The sequence below is a fragment of the Leuciscus leuciscus genome (genome assembly GCF_965113295.1).
Source record: "Leuciscus leuciscus genome assembly, chromosome: 13".
NCBI classification, from domain to species: domain Eukaryota; kingdom Metazoa; phylum Chordata; class Actinopteri; order Cypriniformes; family Leuciscidae; genus Leuciscus; species Leuciscus leuciscus.
The window spans coordinates 1869217-1884394 of record NC_138737.1 but is presented as its reverse complement, the minus strand read 5'-3'; the positions used below and the strand labels follow the sequence as shown (position 1 = coordinate 1884394).

The 15178-nt window shown below is 39.0% G+C and overlaps 1 protein-coding gene across 1 annotated transcript; it reads left to right on the top strand.

The window, feature by feature from the left end:
• The first annotated feature begins 7597 nt into the window (after nucleotides 1-7597).
• On the top strand, nucleotides 7598-14245 carry LOC309513217 (thyrotropin-releasing hormone receptor). The gene is made up of 3 exons (XM_082188962.1): nucleotides 7598-7692; nucleotides 12038-12838; nucleotides 13818-14245. The coding sequence occupies exons 1-3, from the start codon at nucleotides 7609-7611 to the stop codon at nucleotides 14175-14177; spliced, it is 1245 nt and encodes a 414-aa protein (XP_082045088.1). The 5' UTR covers nucleotides 7598-7608; the 3' UTR covers nucleotides 14178-14245.
• The last annotated feature ends 933 nt before the right edge of the window (nucleotides 14246-15178 follow it).

Below are 15178 nucleotides of genomic sequence, written 5' to 3'. Positions count from 1 at the left end.
TTACGCAGACCCATGGCATTTCATTGCCATTGGCTTGTTTTATATACTCGAAGGTGATAGGCTTTCTAAGCGAAACCCCATTCGTCGTCACTAACGTAACTCGTAGTGACCACGAAAGGGAACTATTGCCATGATGTGGAACTACAGTACATTCCACCGAACACAATGTAGTTCAGTTGCTCACAGCCTATAAAGTATATTCCTGCTGAAAACAAAGTCTGAATACAGACAAATCTGAGCTGGTCTTCCAGCCTGATCACAGTTAGTTTAGCAGGCTGTGGTTTCAGAGGAGTTTAGGCCTTTCTTTACATAGTCAGACTGATTTAAGATGGTCAGCTGAAACCAGCTTGGCAGACCAGCTTAAACCAGACAAGCCAACTATGAGTCAGTAAGTTAGTTGCGTAGCGGTAACATGTTTTCCTAAATGAGTTTTGCAAGTACTAGAAGTGAGATGGCTCCCTCTTGTGGCTGGACGAATTTACTGCAAAAATGTGTTTTATGTCAGACTGTAAATAGTTGGTCATCAGAGTTGTGATCTGGGTCTCATATCAGAGTATCTACAGACTAACATTCATTATTTACATCTGAAGTCTTTCCCTGCAGTTCTGAGGGAGTCTTGTCTTTATTAGATCCGTGAACTCTTGTCTAGTTTATTTCCTGATTGTAGAAAAAAGGAGTAATGTTGCATTAAAGGGATAGTTCTCCCAAATATGAAAATTCTGACATTATTTTCCCACCTTCATGTCATTCCAATCCGGTATGATTTATTCTGTGGACCCAAAAGAATATGTCTGTGGTCCACAGTCACACAGGTTTGGAATGACATGAGGGTGAGTAAATGATGAAATATATATAGTACTTATATATAGATTTTAAACAGTAAAATCTGTTTAAAATTATGTCCAGTCGAATGAGATGAAGAGTGTCACATTTGTGAAAGCTGTTTTATTTTCCATACAGCTGATGCCTCATGAGAGCCGACGACTGCCTGCTTTATTTTGGTAATCTTCATGTCATTGAACATTTTCCATTAGGGAATAAATTCATCATGACTGAAACCCAATAACGTATATATATCATAGACCAGACCATTTATTTTAAATAAATAAATAAATAATCTTTTCTAATTGGCTTATCCAATTTTAGCTTTATTAGCTGCTGTTTTATGTAATGTAGATTTATGTTGTTACACCTGGGCTGTTTAAAGGTGTTTCATAATTTACTAAAGCAGCTTCATTAGTTGTGTGATCATGATCTACACGTGTCTCCAGAGTGTGTCTGTGAAGTGTGGTGGCAAACAAAATTATATCACTGAATAAGAGACAAACATTTCCAATTGTCTTTGATGAAGTTCATTTTCTTGCAAGAAAAGGCCAGCACTCATACAGTCACACAGAGTGATTATATAGTGTGACAGTGAAGGGAGGGCATCCTTTCTCCTTTATAGTCTTGACTCCCAGAATGTTATCTTTCTAAGCCAATGATGATATTTTCAGCCAAATGTGGAACATTCTTAGACTTGTTCATCATATTTCATCCTTGAGTGGAGGCCCTCCTTTCACGTACCAACACTCTTTACCATTCCAATACAATTCCATATTAGAATAAGGTGTGTGTGTGCTCTTTTACTGTCATATGATGGTCACATCTTAAAGATAACATTTCTTCCACAGAAGTTTCAGCTCAAAACCCCCACAGATCATTTATTATAGATTGTCAAATTAGCCCCCTTTTTGTGTGTTTCTCTGTGTCCCTTTAAATTCAAATGAGCTGCTTCTCTCCTCCCCTTTTCCAGAAGAGGGCGGAGCCTTTACAGCTTGTGCTTCGGATGCTCTGGCAACAACAAAACTGGAGAATCTCACGCAGCCAAAATGTCAGAAACACTCAGTAGCAGTGTTCGGCTTTACATGTTCAAACCGGAGTCGGACAATGATGGAGAGACTCGGGAAGAAGTTACAACTTTAAGAATGCAACTGAACGTTTCTGAATGGTTAGTGGATAAATGTATGTAGTTGTTGTGGAGTTAAGTTGACTAGCATCATCGACTAGCTTTCACCGTCACGTTAATCTAAAAATCTTTCAGAAAAAACTCTTGTGCAAATCCAGTGTTGAACTGATCCTCGTTTGTGAAGCAGTCCGGCATAAAAAGATTTGTGCAAAAATATAAATCTTAAACGAATTTCTTCTGCACATTTCCTTCATAAATGAAATGTATTTAATCGGATTATAAAAAAAAAGGAGTGGGTGGATTTTTACTATTATAGGCTTGTTTACACACTCTGGACACACATCTGATTCAAACACCTCGTAAAAGTGAATTTTGCATTATAGGCCCCCCTTTAAATATGCATTTAACTAACTATTTATAACTGAACACAAAGCTTTAGGCAAGAATCAGGAGAGAGAGAGAGGAGAGGGATTCATTGGTAGTGAGTGAAAGAGGAGGAGAGAAGAGAAGGACAGAGGCTTGTTTTCTCAGTAGATTCTGCATCTCTCTGGAGAAGAAGTCGCCTCGTTTTCCTCTCACTGGATCATCCAGCATCTCAGCGAGTGATGTTTCATGCATATCTTCTCAAACGTGTGCTCTTAATCTCACTTCTCTCAAACTTTTCTCCAGGATTTAGTTGAGACGGCTGAAATGGGAAACACCATGATGGATAACAGCACCTCGACACATCCCGACAGACGCTTCGAGACCCGGTGCCGTCGAATCTCTCAGAGCAAAGGCTCTCGGTCCATCAGAGCCGGCGAAAGAGTTCAGTGAAGGTGTCCTGCAAAACAAACAGTGCAGCGACATCCAGAAAACAGGTTTGGTCTCTCTGTCTATGTAAATTCTAGAAATGGAATGAAAGAAAGACTATTTAAAAAACTGAGTGCTGCAATTAGTTATCACAACTTAAAACAGTTTTTTGACTAAAATAATATGAATAAGATATATTACATAAAATATGTTTGCATATAGTCGACAAGACAAAAAAAGCTGAATTTATAACAAATGACTTCCGTCCAAAAGTTTGACTCTTAATACTGTGTGTCATTACCTGGATGATCCACGACTGCTTTTGTTTTGTTTTGTGATGGTTGTTCTTGAGTCCCTTGTTTGTCCTGAACAGTTAAACTGTAAAATGTTCTTCAGAAAAATCCTCCAGGTCCTGAAAATTCTTCAGTTTTCCAGCATCTTTTGCATATTTGAACCCTTTCCAACCGTGACTGTATGATTTTGAGATCCATCTTTTCACACCGAGGACAATTGAGAGACTCAAACACAACTATTAAAAAAGGTTCAAACATTCACTGATGCTCCAGAAGGAAACATGATGCATTAAGATTATTTTCATATTATCCTATGAAAATAAATTGTTCTCTTCTTTTAAGGGTTTTTAGGCTTTCTTTGTTTAATAATCTAAATTTATAAGAGAGAGCATGTCATGAGATCACCACATGGCTTGTAGTCACATGACGCAAACTGACTTCTTTTCTGAAGTTTAATACTTCCATTGTAAGGATAAAGATAACAGAAAACAGAAGCCTATTACCGATCTCTGGTTTTCTGATGGCATATTGTGTTTTGCTTTCCTGCTATTAACATTTACACTTTTTGTTGTTAAACATGTTCTGTTCTTTTATTCATTTAAAAGATTCAAATGAATTATGAATAGATGGCAGTGTATTGAACCAACTTAAGTGTTCACAAGCACACAAGAGTTTTTTTTTTTTTTTTTTTGCATTTTAATCTCTGCCTAATGGGATATAAAGTGTTTTCTAAAGTCTATTGTTTCCAAAAACAACATTTACCTGTTCATTGATGGAAAAACATTCATCAGTGATAAAAAGAGCATAGAGAAGTATGATGTTTAAACATGTTTCCTGTAAATGTTCTCTCTTCGATGAAAATGAATCTTTGAGTTGGAGTGGAATTTTCCATCTTCTGACGTCATATCTTGTGAGATCACATGTTTTTTTTTCTGACCAATAGAAATCTGCCACCTGTTTATGCCCGAGTCCATGTATATATAAAGGTACCAGCTTTTTCAGGCAGACAGTCCATCGCTGCAACATGAACACACAGAGGATCGCTGACTCTACGGCACAGGTGAGTTTAGATATATCCCCAACAACAAATGCGGATCGAGATACTATCACCCCAGGAATGGGAGTGCGGAGCCGTTCTGCCCCAACACCACATGCGGATCGAGATACTATCACCCCAGGAATGGGAGTGCGGAGCCGTTCTGCCCCAACACCACATGAGGATCGAGATACTATCACCCCAGGAATGGGAGTGCGGAGCCGTTCTGCCCCAACACCACATGAGGATCGAGATACTATCACCCCAGGAATGGGAGTGCGGAGCCGTTCTGCCCCAACACCACATGCGGATCGAGATACTATCACCCCAGGAATGGGAGTGCGGAGCCGTTCTGCCCCAACACCACATGCGGATCGAGATACTCTCACCCCAGGAATGGGAGTGCGGAGCCGTTCTGCCCCAACACCACATGCGGATCAAGATACTATCACCCCAGAAATGGTAGTGCGGAGCCGTTCTGCCCCAACACCACATGCGGATCGAGATACTCTCACCCCAGAAATGGTAGTGCGGAGCCGTTCTGCCCCAACACCACATGCGGATCGAGATACTCTCACCCCAGGAATGGGAGTGCGGAGCCGTTCTGCCCCAACACCACATGCGGATCGAGATACTATCACCCCAGGAATGGGAGTGCGGAGCCGGTCTGCCCCAACACCACATGCGGATCGAGATACTCTCACCCCAGAAATGGTAGTACGGAGCCGTTCTGCCCCAACACCACATGCTGATCGAGATACTATCACCCCAGGAATGGTAGTGCGGAGCCGTTCTGCCCCAACAACACATGCTGATCGAGATACTCTCACCCCAGAAATGGTAGTGCGGAGCCGTTCTGCCCCAACACCACATGCGGATCGAGATACTCTCACCCCAGAAATGGTAGTGCGGAGCCGTTCTGCCCCAACACCACATGCGGACCGAGATACTATCACCCCAGGAATGGGAGTGCGGAGCCGTTCTGCCCCAACAACACATGCGGACCGAGATACTCTCACCCCAGGAATGGGAGTGCGGAGCCGTTCTGCCCCAACACCACATGCGGACCGAGATACTATCACCCCAGGAATGGGAGTGCGGAGCCGTTCTGCCCCAACACCACATGCGGACCGAGATACTATCACCCCAGGAATGGGAGTGCAGAGCCTTTGTGCCCCAACAGGACAAGCGGATCAAGATACTCTCACCCGAGGAAGCCAGTCGAATTCTCTCTTCTTCAACATGTTTTGTGCTTCACCTGAATTCACTGTGGTCAATATGCCATCACTTGAAATTGCACCTGAAAAAAACACCACAGTAACTTCTGGTTTGGCTTTAGCTGTATACCAGATGGTTTCTGGTGTATTCCAGATTGTTTTTGGTGTACTCCATATTCTTTCTGGTGTACTCCATATTCTTTCTCGTGTACTCCATATTCTTTCTCGTGTACTCCATATTCTTTCTGGTGTACTGAACTTGATTCGGGTGTTCTCATCACGTTTCATCTGGCTGCTGAGTTAGAGATAGTTTGATCATACGCAGATTGCTACACCCACTGACCCAAAACTACTCTCCTCCAAGGCCCGGACATGCAGAGATCGTTTCATCCAATGATCATATAATTTGAACAATAAAAAATAGAAAAGTTACTTTTTGTTTGTGTGTTTTTATGTAATCAAATGACCTTTTCTGGTGCGCTCCAGTTAACAGCGGTCATCTGTATGTCTATATGGAAATTGGCATCAGAAACTACAGCCAGTTGGACAAACGTTCAACAGAAGAGAGAAGATCCTTCAGTTTGCATCGTCGTCTTTCATCTGTCATCTTCAAGAGCGAGGCTTATGAGGAATGTTCTTGGGCCGTTGAGATTGAGCTGTTGGATCCACTTTGGGTTGGAAAACTCCTTCTAATGCCGGTTGATTCAGTCCTGCTGCTGGAACTCATAACACGTTTGGACAGCAGTCAGCGTCTGATGTGGTTTGCCTCATTCACATGGTGATCAATCTTATTGGTATGGACGGAAAAAGGAAAAGAAACTGCATTTCACTACAAATATTTCATTCCCTCACAATGGCTCTTATGCAAATCGAATAAATTCAGGTAGGTTTTTGGAGAACAGATGATATGATGGTAAGTAGAATAAGAATGTAAGATGATTTTATCCAAAGCAGTTTGCAACTTTCTACTGTGGAACAAAAGACCTCATTCAGCAAACCCAGATCTGCTTGTTATCACGGGGAAGTAACAATTTTTCTTTTCTTCAACAGTATTTCATTAACTTTAATGAACATTTGGCCCATAATGTGTTTCTCAGCATGTATGAATGAGGTGTGTGTGTTTTGTTTCTGCTTCAGTGACGCAGCACATTATAGACGGGAAACTTCCAGAAGCTTCTGTGAGCCATCGACAGACACGTCACAAAACATCTTGAAGAGCGTTAAGCTGGAAGAAGATTGCCAGATACCATAACTAAACCATAACTTTGGTTTACTCTGTGGGATTTGTGTGTGTTTTCTGTGTTTTCTAGCTGACATTGAGGAGCTTCTGGAGCATTTGATTGAAGAGTTCATCAGTTCTCTCTTGGGTCCAGTGAAAGATTTCTACTAGCACGAGTTTGACTTCAACATCACCAGTATCTCAGCATTATAAAGTACTTGAAACACTGAAATCAGTGCACAAAGACCATCATAAGATTATGGGATTATGTATCCCATAATCAGTTCTATTCACTGTCCACAGTATAAGATTCAAACCATTATCCAACAAAACAAATATAAAGACTGTGACAAAACACAGTTCAGTTCTACAAGCACTACATGACTCATGATGACAAACAGGTGTGTCCCACGGAGAACCTGCAATACAGGTCTGCTTATGAATCCCCGTACAAAAAACATTCAAGCCCAGTCACACGAACCATCATTTGATCCATCAGAAAACAGCTTCTCTCCTGTTTCAACACAAGCACTCCATACAAAACTCAAGTAATGTGCTAATATTTTATGAGTACATTACTGGCCTCGTCTTCCTTTATATTAATTTACCTCTTCCATTTCTGCCATCACTGAAATCACATTTGACCTTAGACTATTATCATTTTAACTGTGTTAAATTCCATCAAATTGAATTGAATAATCCTTACATATTATTCATATTATGAATTAAGAATTTTAAATGAGTAAAAAATAAATAAAAACTAGAGCTAATTCAACATTTTGTATAAATCTTAATGGAACAAGGGAATGGACTGATTAATAAATGTGATTCGTATTCGTAAATTAAAAAGTTAAAATTTGACTCATTCATTACAGATGTGTCCCATTATGATAAACTTGTGTTACAGATCTCTTTATGAATCCCTCTGAGATCCCAGTACAAAAATATCCACTTTCCAGCCCAGTCACACTAACCAATGTTTAATATCAGTAAACAGACAATCCAGCCTGTTTTAACACAAGCACTTCATACGAAACACAAGTTTAATCTTGCTAGTGTTCTTATGCTTTAGGCTTTACAAACATTCCTTGGAAAAATACTGTATGAGTCCTGAACCAGAGGAATGGTTTCATGTTTTGACAGGATCTGTGTTAACGCCCCCATTTGTCAAGCAGATGATAACAAAGGTAGGCTAAATGAGAAATATTTCCTCATGAAAAGATTGTTAGTTGACAAGAAATTTTACCTTTAATCATTATCAGACGCTTTTATCCAAAGTGACTTACAAAATGAAGAGAGCAGTAGAAGCAGTCAAACCAACCACAGGGCAACAGTATCCAAATGTTGTGACCAGTCCCAGTTAATCCAGCACAGCCTATAATTATAATAGATATAGAATAGAAAGTGTTAGTATTGAGTCAAATGTTGGCGAAAAATATGTGTCTTTAGCAGTTTCTTGTAAATGGCTAAATGGCTTTTCCCAGGAAACAAGACTTAATATCTTGTCATTTTTCTTATATAGAAAATGCATCTTGATTTAAGAATTTTTTGATATTTTGACTGGAAACAGTGTACAGTGAGCTAAATATCATCTGCAGTCCCTGATTTTTGAATGTATGAATGAGATGAGTGTGTTGTTTCTGCTTCAGTGAGGAGGGACATTATTTCTACCAGCATGATTTCAACATCACCAATATCTCAGCCATTATAAAGTACCAGAAACACTCAAATCAGTGCAGAAACCAGCTAAGACCAGCCAACCATGAGTTACTCCAACCACATCATCACAATAATCTGAGGCCTGGTTTCACAGACAGGGTTTAGATTAAAGCCTGGTTCACACGGGACGATTTAAAAATTGTCGGCCGATTTTCCAAACCTGAGAGACCCCACACACGGGGATAAAAAAATCACGGGTCTAACAGTTTTGGTCGTACAGTGTGTGGTGCGCAGCCACACAGCAAAATCAACACATCACACACGAACCGATTTGACTCCCGAGCATTCCCAGATCAGACGGGAAATCGCGCAAAATACCTCGAGATCAAACGTGACTTCAGAGTAGACACCACACACAAGAAGAAATCGGGCCAAATAAATCCAACATGTTGGATATCCCCGATTTGAGATCGGAGCGGTCCCGACGTCCTTCCGAGCAGACGAGAGCAGCCTTAACACACCACACACGGCAGGAATATCTGATCAGATTATTTTACGATAATCGGAGCATCCTTAAGATTGTCGGAAGGGGTGAATCGAGGCTAAAATCGGCCTAATTATCCTGCCGTGTGAACCAGGCTTTAGCCAGGATCAGACCTTAGTTAGGACATTTAAGAAGCTTTTATAAACATGCCTTAGAAAAAGACATTACTGGTGTGCATCTTGAGACTAAACAATGGCAGTGACATATTTTAAGATATACCAGTGCATTACTTTCAGTTAAAACCACTCAAACATGCATTTTAGTCTGGGACTAGTTTAAGTCTTGTCTGTGAAACCAGGGGTGAGAGTCAGATTTAATCTCATTGCAATGTGTCATTTTTGTGTACAATCCTCATTATACTTTGTTCTTAAAACCCTTCCAGTAAGTTAGTTGGGTTGGTAGCTGTAACATGTTTTGCTACATGAGTTTTTCAAGTACTATAAGTGAGATGGCTCCCTCTTGAGGCTGGATGACATGCAGTGTTTAATGTCAGACTGTAAACAGTTGGTCATCAGAGTTGTGATCTGGGTCTCATATCAGAGGATCTACAGACTAACATTCATCATTTACATTTGAAGTCTTTCCCTGCAGTTCTGAGGGAGTCTTGACTTTATTAGATCCGTGAACTCTTGACTAGTTTACTTCCTGATTGTAGAAAAAAAAAAAAAAAAAAGAGTAGAGTAATGCTGCATTAAAGGGATAGTTCGCCCAAATATGAGAATGCTGTCATTATTTTCCCATCTCATGTCATTCCAATCCGGTATAATTTATTCTGTGGACCCAAAAGAAGATGTTTTGAAAAACTTTGCACTCTTTTATTGTGTTTTATTTTTTGGAATATCTTTTTTTGTGGTCCACAGAAGAAAATAAGTTGCGCAGGTTTAAAACGATATGAGGGTGAGTAAATGATTAAATATATATAATACTTACTTTAGTAAAACCTGTTTAAAATGATGTCCGCTCACATGAGATGAAGATTGTCACATTTGTGAAAGCTGTTTTATTTTCCAGACAGCTAATGCCTCATGAGAGCCGACGACTGCCTGCTTTATCTCGGTAATCTTCATGTCATTAAATAGAATTTTTCATTGGGAAATAAATTCATCATAATTAAAACAATAACACCCATAGATATCATATAATAAAGGCTAGATGTCTCGTCCGCGCTGCTGGCCAATGGAGGTCGACGTCCTCACACGGCGGCCATCTTGCCACAGGGAGCTCGCTCACTCGTAACATTGTGTTTTAATGGTGCATGTACTTTTAAATAACCATAACTTGCAAAATTTTCTACTGATTTTCAAACGGTTTGGTTTGTTATAAACGTCAGAGATGTAGTTATGACACTGCAGACATATGAATAATTAAGAAAATCTGCAATTTCAACATGTTCCAGCGTTCAGAATTATAGCCACGTTAATAACGTTTGTAAGAAACCAAACCGTTTGTAAATCCGTCAAGATTTCAGCGAGATAAGAGGATTTGTGTTCGTACTGATCACTCACCTTACTTCAGATACCACAGAGCTCGCCAGAAAGCTTCCCTGTGACAAGATGGCCGCCGGTGATGCCGTTCGAGACTCCGCCTTAAGACATCTAGCTTTATATGGATATCTATGATAACACTTTCTTATAAACGTATCTTTTGTCCTGTATATTGTCTTAAACTACACAGCTCAGGATAGTCACTTGGGTTTGAGAGCGTCTGTGTTCTAGTGATGTCATCAGCCAGTCATGATGTAATTTTCCTGCAGCTCGAGTCATTAGTCACATCATAACATTTACAGCTCAGGTGATTGGCTCAAAAACAGCTGCATCCAGAACTGAGCGATCATGAGAAAATACGGCAGATTTCAAATCATATACACTTTACAAAAAAAATGACCCAATGTACAGATAATATAAAATAATTTTCCGTATTGATTTGAACAGGTGTTTTACCCATCTTTTGAAACTCATTGTAGTAAGTTTTAGGATTAAAGGAAATGTCCGTAAACGTAACGAATAATGTCCTGGCAGAAAATTAAGTAAAAAGTACCTTTTTTTTTCTTCTGTAGAGCAGAAGAGTGCCTATAGCTGTCATAGACCAGACCATTTCTTTTAAATAAATAAATAAATAATCTTTTCTGATTGGCTTATCCAATTTTAGCTTTATTAGCTGCTGTTTCATGTAATGTAGATTTATGTTGTTACACCTGGACTCTCGTTGTTTGAAGGTGTTTCGTCACTTACCGAAGCGGCTTCATCAGTTGTGTGATCATGACCTGCATCCCAAAAGATCCATTGAAGGGGACATATTATGCCCCTTTTCCCAAGATATAGTATAAGTCTCAGGTGTCCCTAGAATATGTCTGTGAAGTTTCAGCTCAAAATACCCCACATTATATTTATAATAGCTTGTCAAATTTCTCCCTATTTGTCTGTGAGCAAAAACACACTCTTTTTGTGTGTGTCCCTTTAAATGCAAATGAGCTGCTTCTCTCCTCCCCCTTTCCAGAAGAATGCGGAGCCTTTACAGCTTGTGCTTCTGGCAACAACAAAACTGGAGAATTTCACGCAGCCAAAATGTCAGAAATTGTCCGTATCTGTGTTCAGCTTTACATGTTCAAACCGGAGTCAGACACTGATGGAGAGACTCGGGAAGAAGTTTTTTTTTTAGGAAAAAGAACTTTAAGAATGCAACTGAACGCTTCTGAATGGTTAGTGGATAAATGTATGAAGTTGTTGTGGAGTTAAGTTGACTAGCATCATCGACTAGCTTGCACCGTCACGTTAATCTAAAAATCTTTCAGAAACAACTTTTGTGCAAATCCAGCGTTTGTGAAGCAGTCCGGCGTAAAAAAATGTGTGCAAGTATATAAATCTTAAACGACTTTCTTTGGCACATTTCCTTCATAAATGAAATGTATTTCATGGGATAATAAAAAAAGGAGTGGGTGGATTTTTACCATGAATGGCTTGTTTACACACTGTAGACACACATCTGAGTTCAAACACCTTACAGTATAAAAGTGAATTTTGCATAATAGGCCCCTTTTAAATTTGCATTTATTGAACTATTTCTAACCAAACACAATGCTTTAGACAAGAATCAGGAGAGAGAGAGAGAGAGAGAGAGAGAGAGAGAGAGAGGAGAGGGATTCATTGGTAGTGAGTGAAAGAGGAGGAGAGAAGAGAAGGACAGAGGCTTGTTCTCTCAGTAGATGCTGCATCTCTCTGGAGAAGAAGTCGCCTTGTTTTCCTCTCACGGGATCATCTCAGCGAGTGACGTTTCATGCATATCTTCTCAAACGTGTGCTCTTAATCTCACTTCTCTCAAACTTTCTCCAGGATTTAGTTGAGACGGCTGAAATGGGAAACGCCACGATGGATAACAGCACCTCGACACATCCCGACAGAAACTCCACGATGCCGGAGAACCCGCTGGAGGTTCAGGTGGTCACCATCTCTCTGTCTCTGCTGATCTGCGGGGTGGGAATCGCTGGGAATGCCATGGTGGTTTTAGTGGTGATCCGTAGCAAGCACATGATGACTGCAACTAACTGTTACCTGGTGAGTCTGGCGGTGGCCGATCTGACCGTGCTTCTGGCCGCCGGTTTGCCCAACATCTCCGAGGTCGTGGCTTCGTGGATCTACGGATACGCCGGCTGCGTTTGCATCACGTTCCTGCAGTATCTGGGCATCAACGTCTCGTCTTGCTCCATCACGGCGTTCACCGTCGAGCGCTACATCGCCATCTGCCACTCCATCAAAGCCCAGTTCATCTGCACCGTGTCCCGAGCCAAGAAGATCATCGCCTGCGTTTGGATCTTCACGTCTCTGTACTGCATCATGTGGTTTTTCCTGGTGGACACGAATGAGACGGTTTATGGGAACGGCGTCGTGGTCCGGTGTGGCTATCGGGTGTCCAGGAACCTCTACATGCCCATCTACTTTCTGGACTTCACCTTGTTTTATGTCGTTCCTCTCGTCGTGGCTTCGGTTCTGTACGGTCTGATCGCCAGGATTTTGTTTCGAGATCCGCTGCCGTCGAATCTCTCAGAGCAAAGGCTCTCGGTCCATCAGAGCCGACGAAAGAGTTCAGTGAAGGTGTCCTGCAAAACAAACAGTGCAGCGACATCCAGAAAACAGGTTTGGTCTGTTCATTCTACAGAAAGAAAGAAGGAAAGACTATATAACAAAGAATGATTGTTTTAATTAGTTATCACAACTTAAAATTTTGCATTTTTGTTGTTGTGGTGACTCAAAAACCCAAGTTGAAACTTAAAATCTTAAGGCAGCATAAACACATATAGTATTTTACAGTGTGTGTGTGTGTGTGTGTATGTATATCAATTATAGAAAATATAAAGATATAAAGAAATAATTTTTTTTCATTTTTTTTCATGTCTATGTAATTTATTTGATATAAACTGACATAATAAATAGAAAATATAAAGAAAGAAAATAATATATATATACATATCTGAAATGTATTGACATAATAAACAGAAAATATAAAGAAAACATATGTATTAATATTTAAATATTTATTTTCACTATATAATTACATTGCACAAAGACTTTAAGTTAAAACAACATATCATTAGTTATTTTAATGTTGATTTATTTTCATGCCTATGTAATTTATTTTACATAAACTGTCATAATAAACAGATAATATAAAGAAATAAAACATACATATTAATATTTAAATATTTATTTTCATGTCTATATAATTTATTTGATATAAATAGACAATAAATGCCAATAAATAACATAATACATTTCATAAATTATTATAGAAAATATAAAGAAACCATTTATTTATTTATTTATTTATGTCTATGAAATTTTTAGAAAATATAAACAATTGCAAATTATGTATTTATTATCTGTTCATTTATTTATTTAATACAAATGTCTTAGACTTTGGGAGCAGAAAACAGCACAGTGACCTTAAAGTGACCTCTATTATTCTGACTATATGATGTAAATTAGCAATGTTGCAATAATCCGGCTTGTTTACATTTTGTATTTTATACTAATGTTCATCAACACGCTTTGTCCCTATCAAATACATAATCAAATGAGAGACTGGCGCAGCTCACTTCTTGTCTTCCTCCTCCAGGTCACGAAGATGCTGGCGGTGGTGGTGGTTCTGTTCGCGGTCCTCTGGATGCCGTACCGGACTCTAGTGGTGGTGAACTCGCTCATGGACCCGCCGTATCTCAACACCTGGTTCCTGCTCTTCTGTCGCATGTGCATTTACACCAACAGCGCCGTCAACCCCATCATCTACAACGCCATGTCGCAGAAGTTCCGCGCTGCGTTCAAGAGGCTCTGCGACTGCAAACGCAGGTCAGATCAGGGCCGAGCTGGAAGATGTGTGTATTACAGCGTCATAAAAGAGTTCTCTGGTGAACACACTGCACAGATGAAGACACACACGCCTGATCTGAGCACGACCATGTCAGCAGCCTCGGATTAATGAGTCCAAATAAGTGTGATGATTTGCATGCATTACCATGGAAGCTAGTTGTGAGTTATAAATTCTGAATTGTAAGATAGGCCTATAAACTTGAGCAAAACAATTCTGAGAAAAAAAAGTCAGATTTATGACTGAGATATTAACAAATATCTTAATATTAACAAATATTAGCAAAAACAAAATGACAAGCAAATATGTAACGATAATCCAAAATAAAAGTTTGTGTTTGCATAATATATGTGTTTGTGCTGCGTATAATTATTTAGTATATACACACACATGCATGTATATATTTAAGAAAAATTTGGTATTTAACTATTTATATATAAAATATTTATATCATTTAAGTTATGTATAAATATATATACAGTATACATGCAAATATTTCTTATATACATGCATATGTGTATATATATACAAAATAATTATACGCAGTACAAACACATATATAATGTAAACACAAACTTTTATTTTGGATGCGATTAATCGTTGCCCAGCCCTAAATATGATCTGTAAGTCATGGCAACTTATGCTTTAACATTACTAAATAAGTTTTGGCTTTTAAAAAAATAAGTTACATGAGATTCAGCTCGATTTGTAGTCAGTTTTATATAATTCTAGTTGAAATGACTTAAATTTAAGGCAGCCACTGAAACTAAGTTTAAGGTGGAAATTGTTTACGGCGACTTCCGTTCATTTTTGTTTAAAGGTTTTGCATCTAAATTGTGAATTATCATACATCACTGTGGTTGTAGTGATAGATCCAGTAAGTGTTTACAGCGTTGTACTCATAAATGTGAGAAATTATTTAATTATTTAATTATAGTGTGTTGGCATGTTCTGTTAATGTTAATGTTAAAGTAAAAGTAGATATAAAACATTCAAGGGAACCACATCAGGAGGAATCAACTTGTCATTGATTTTTAAAATAAGAGTTCATTGTATTAGGAAAAGAAACTGTTAAAACATAAAACCTTAAAGACATTTAAGTCCACTTTTAA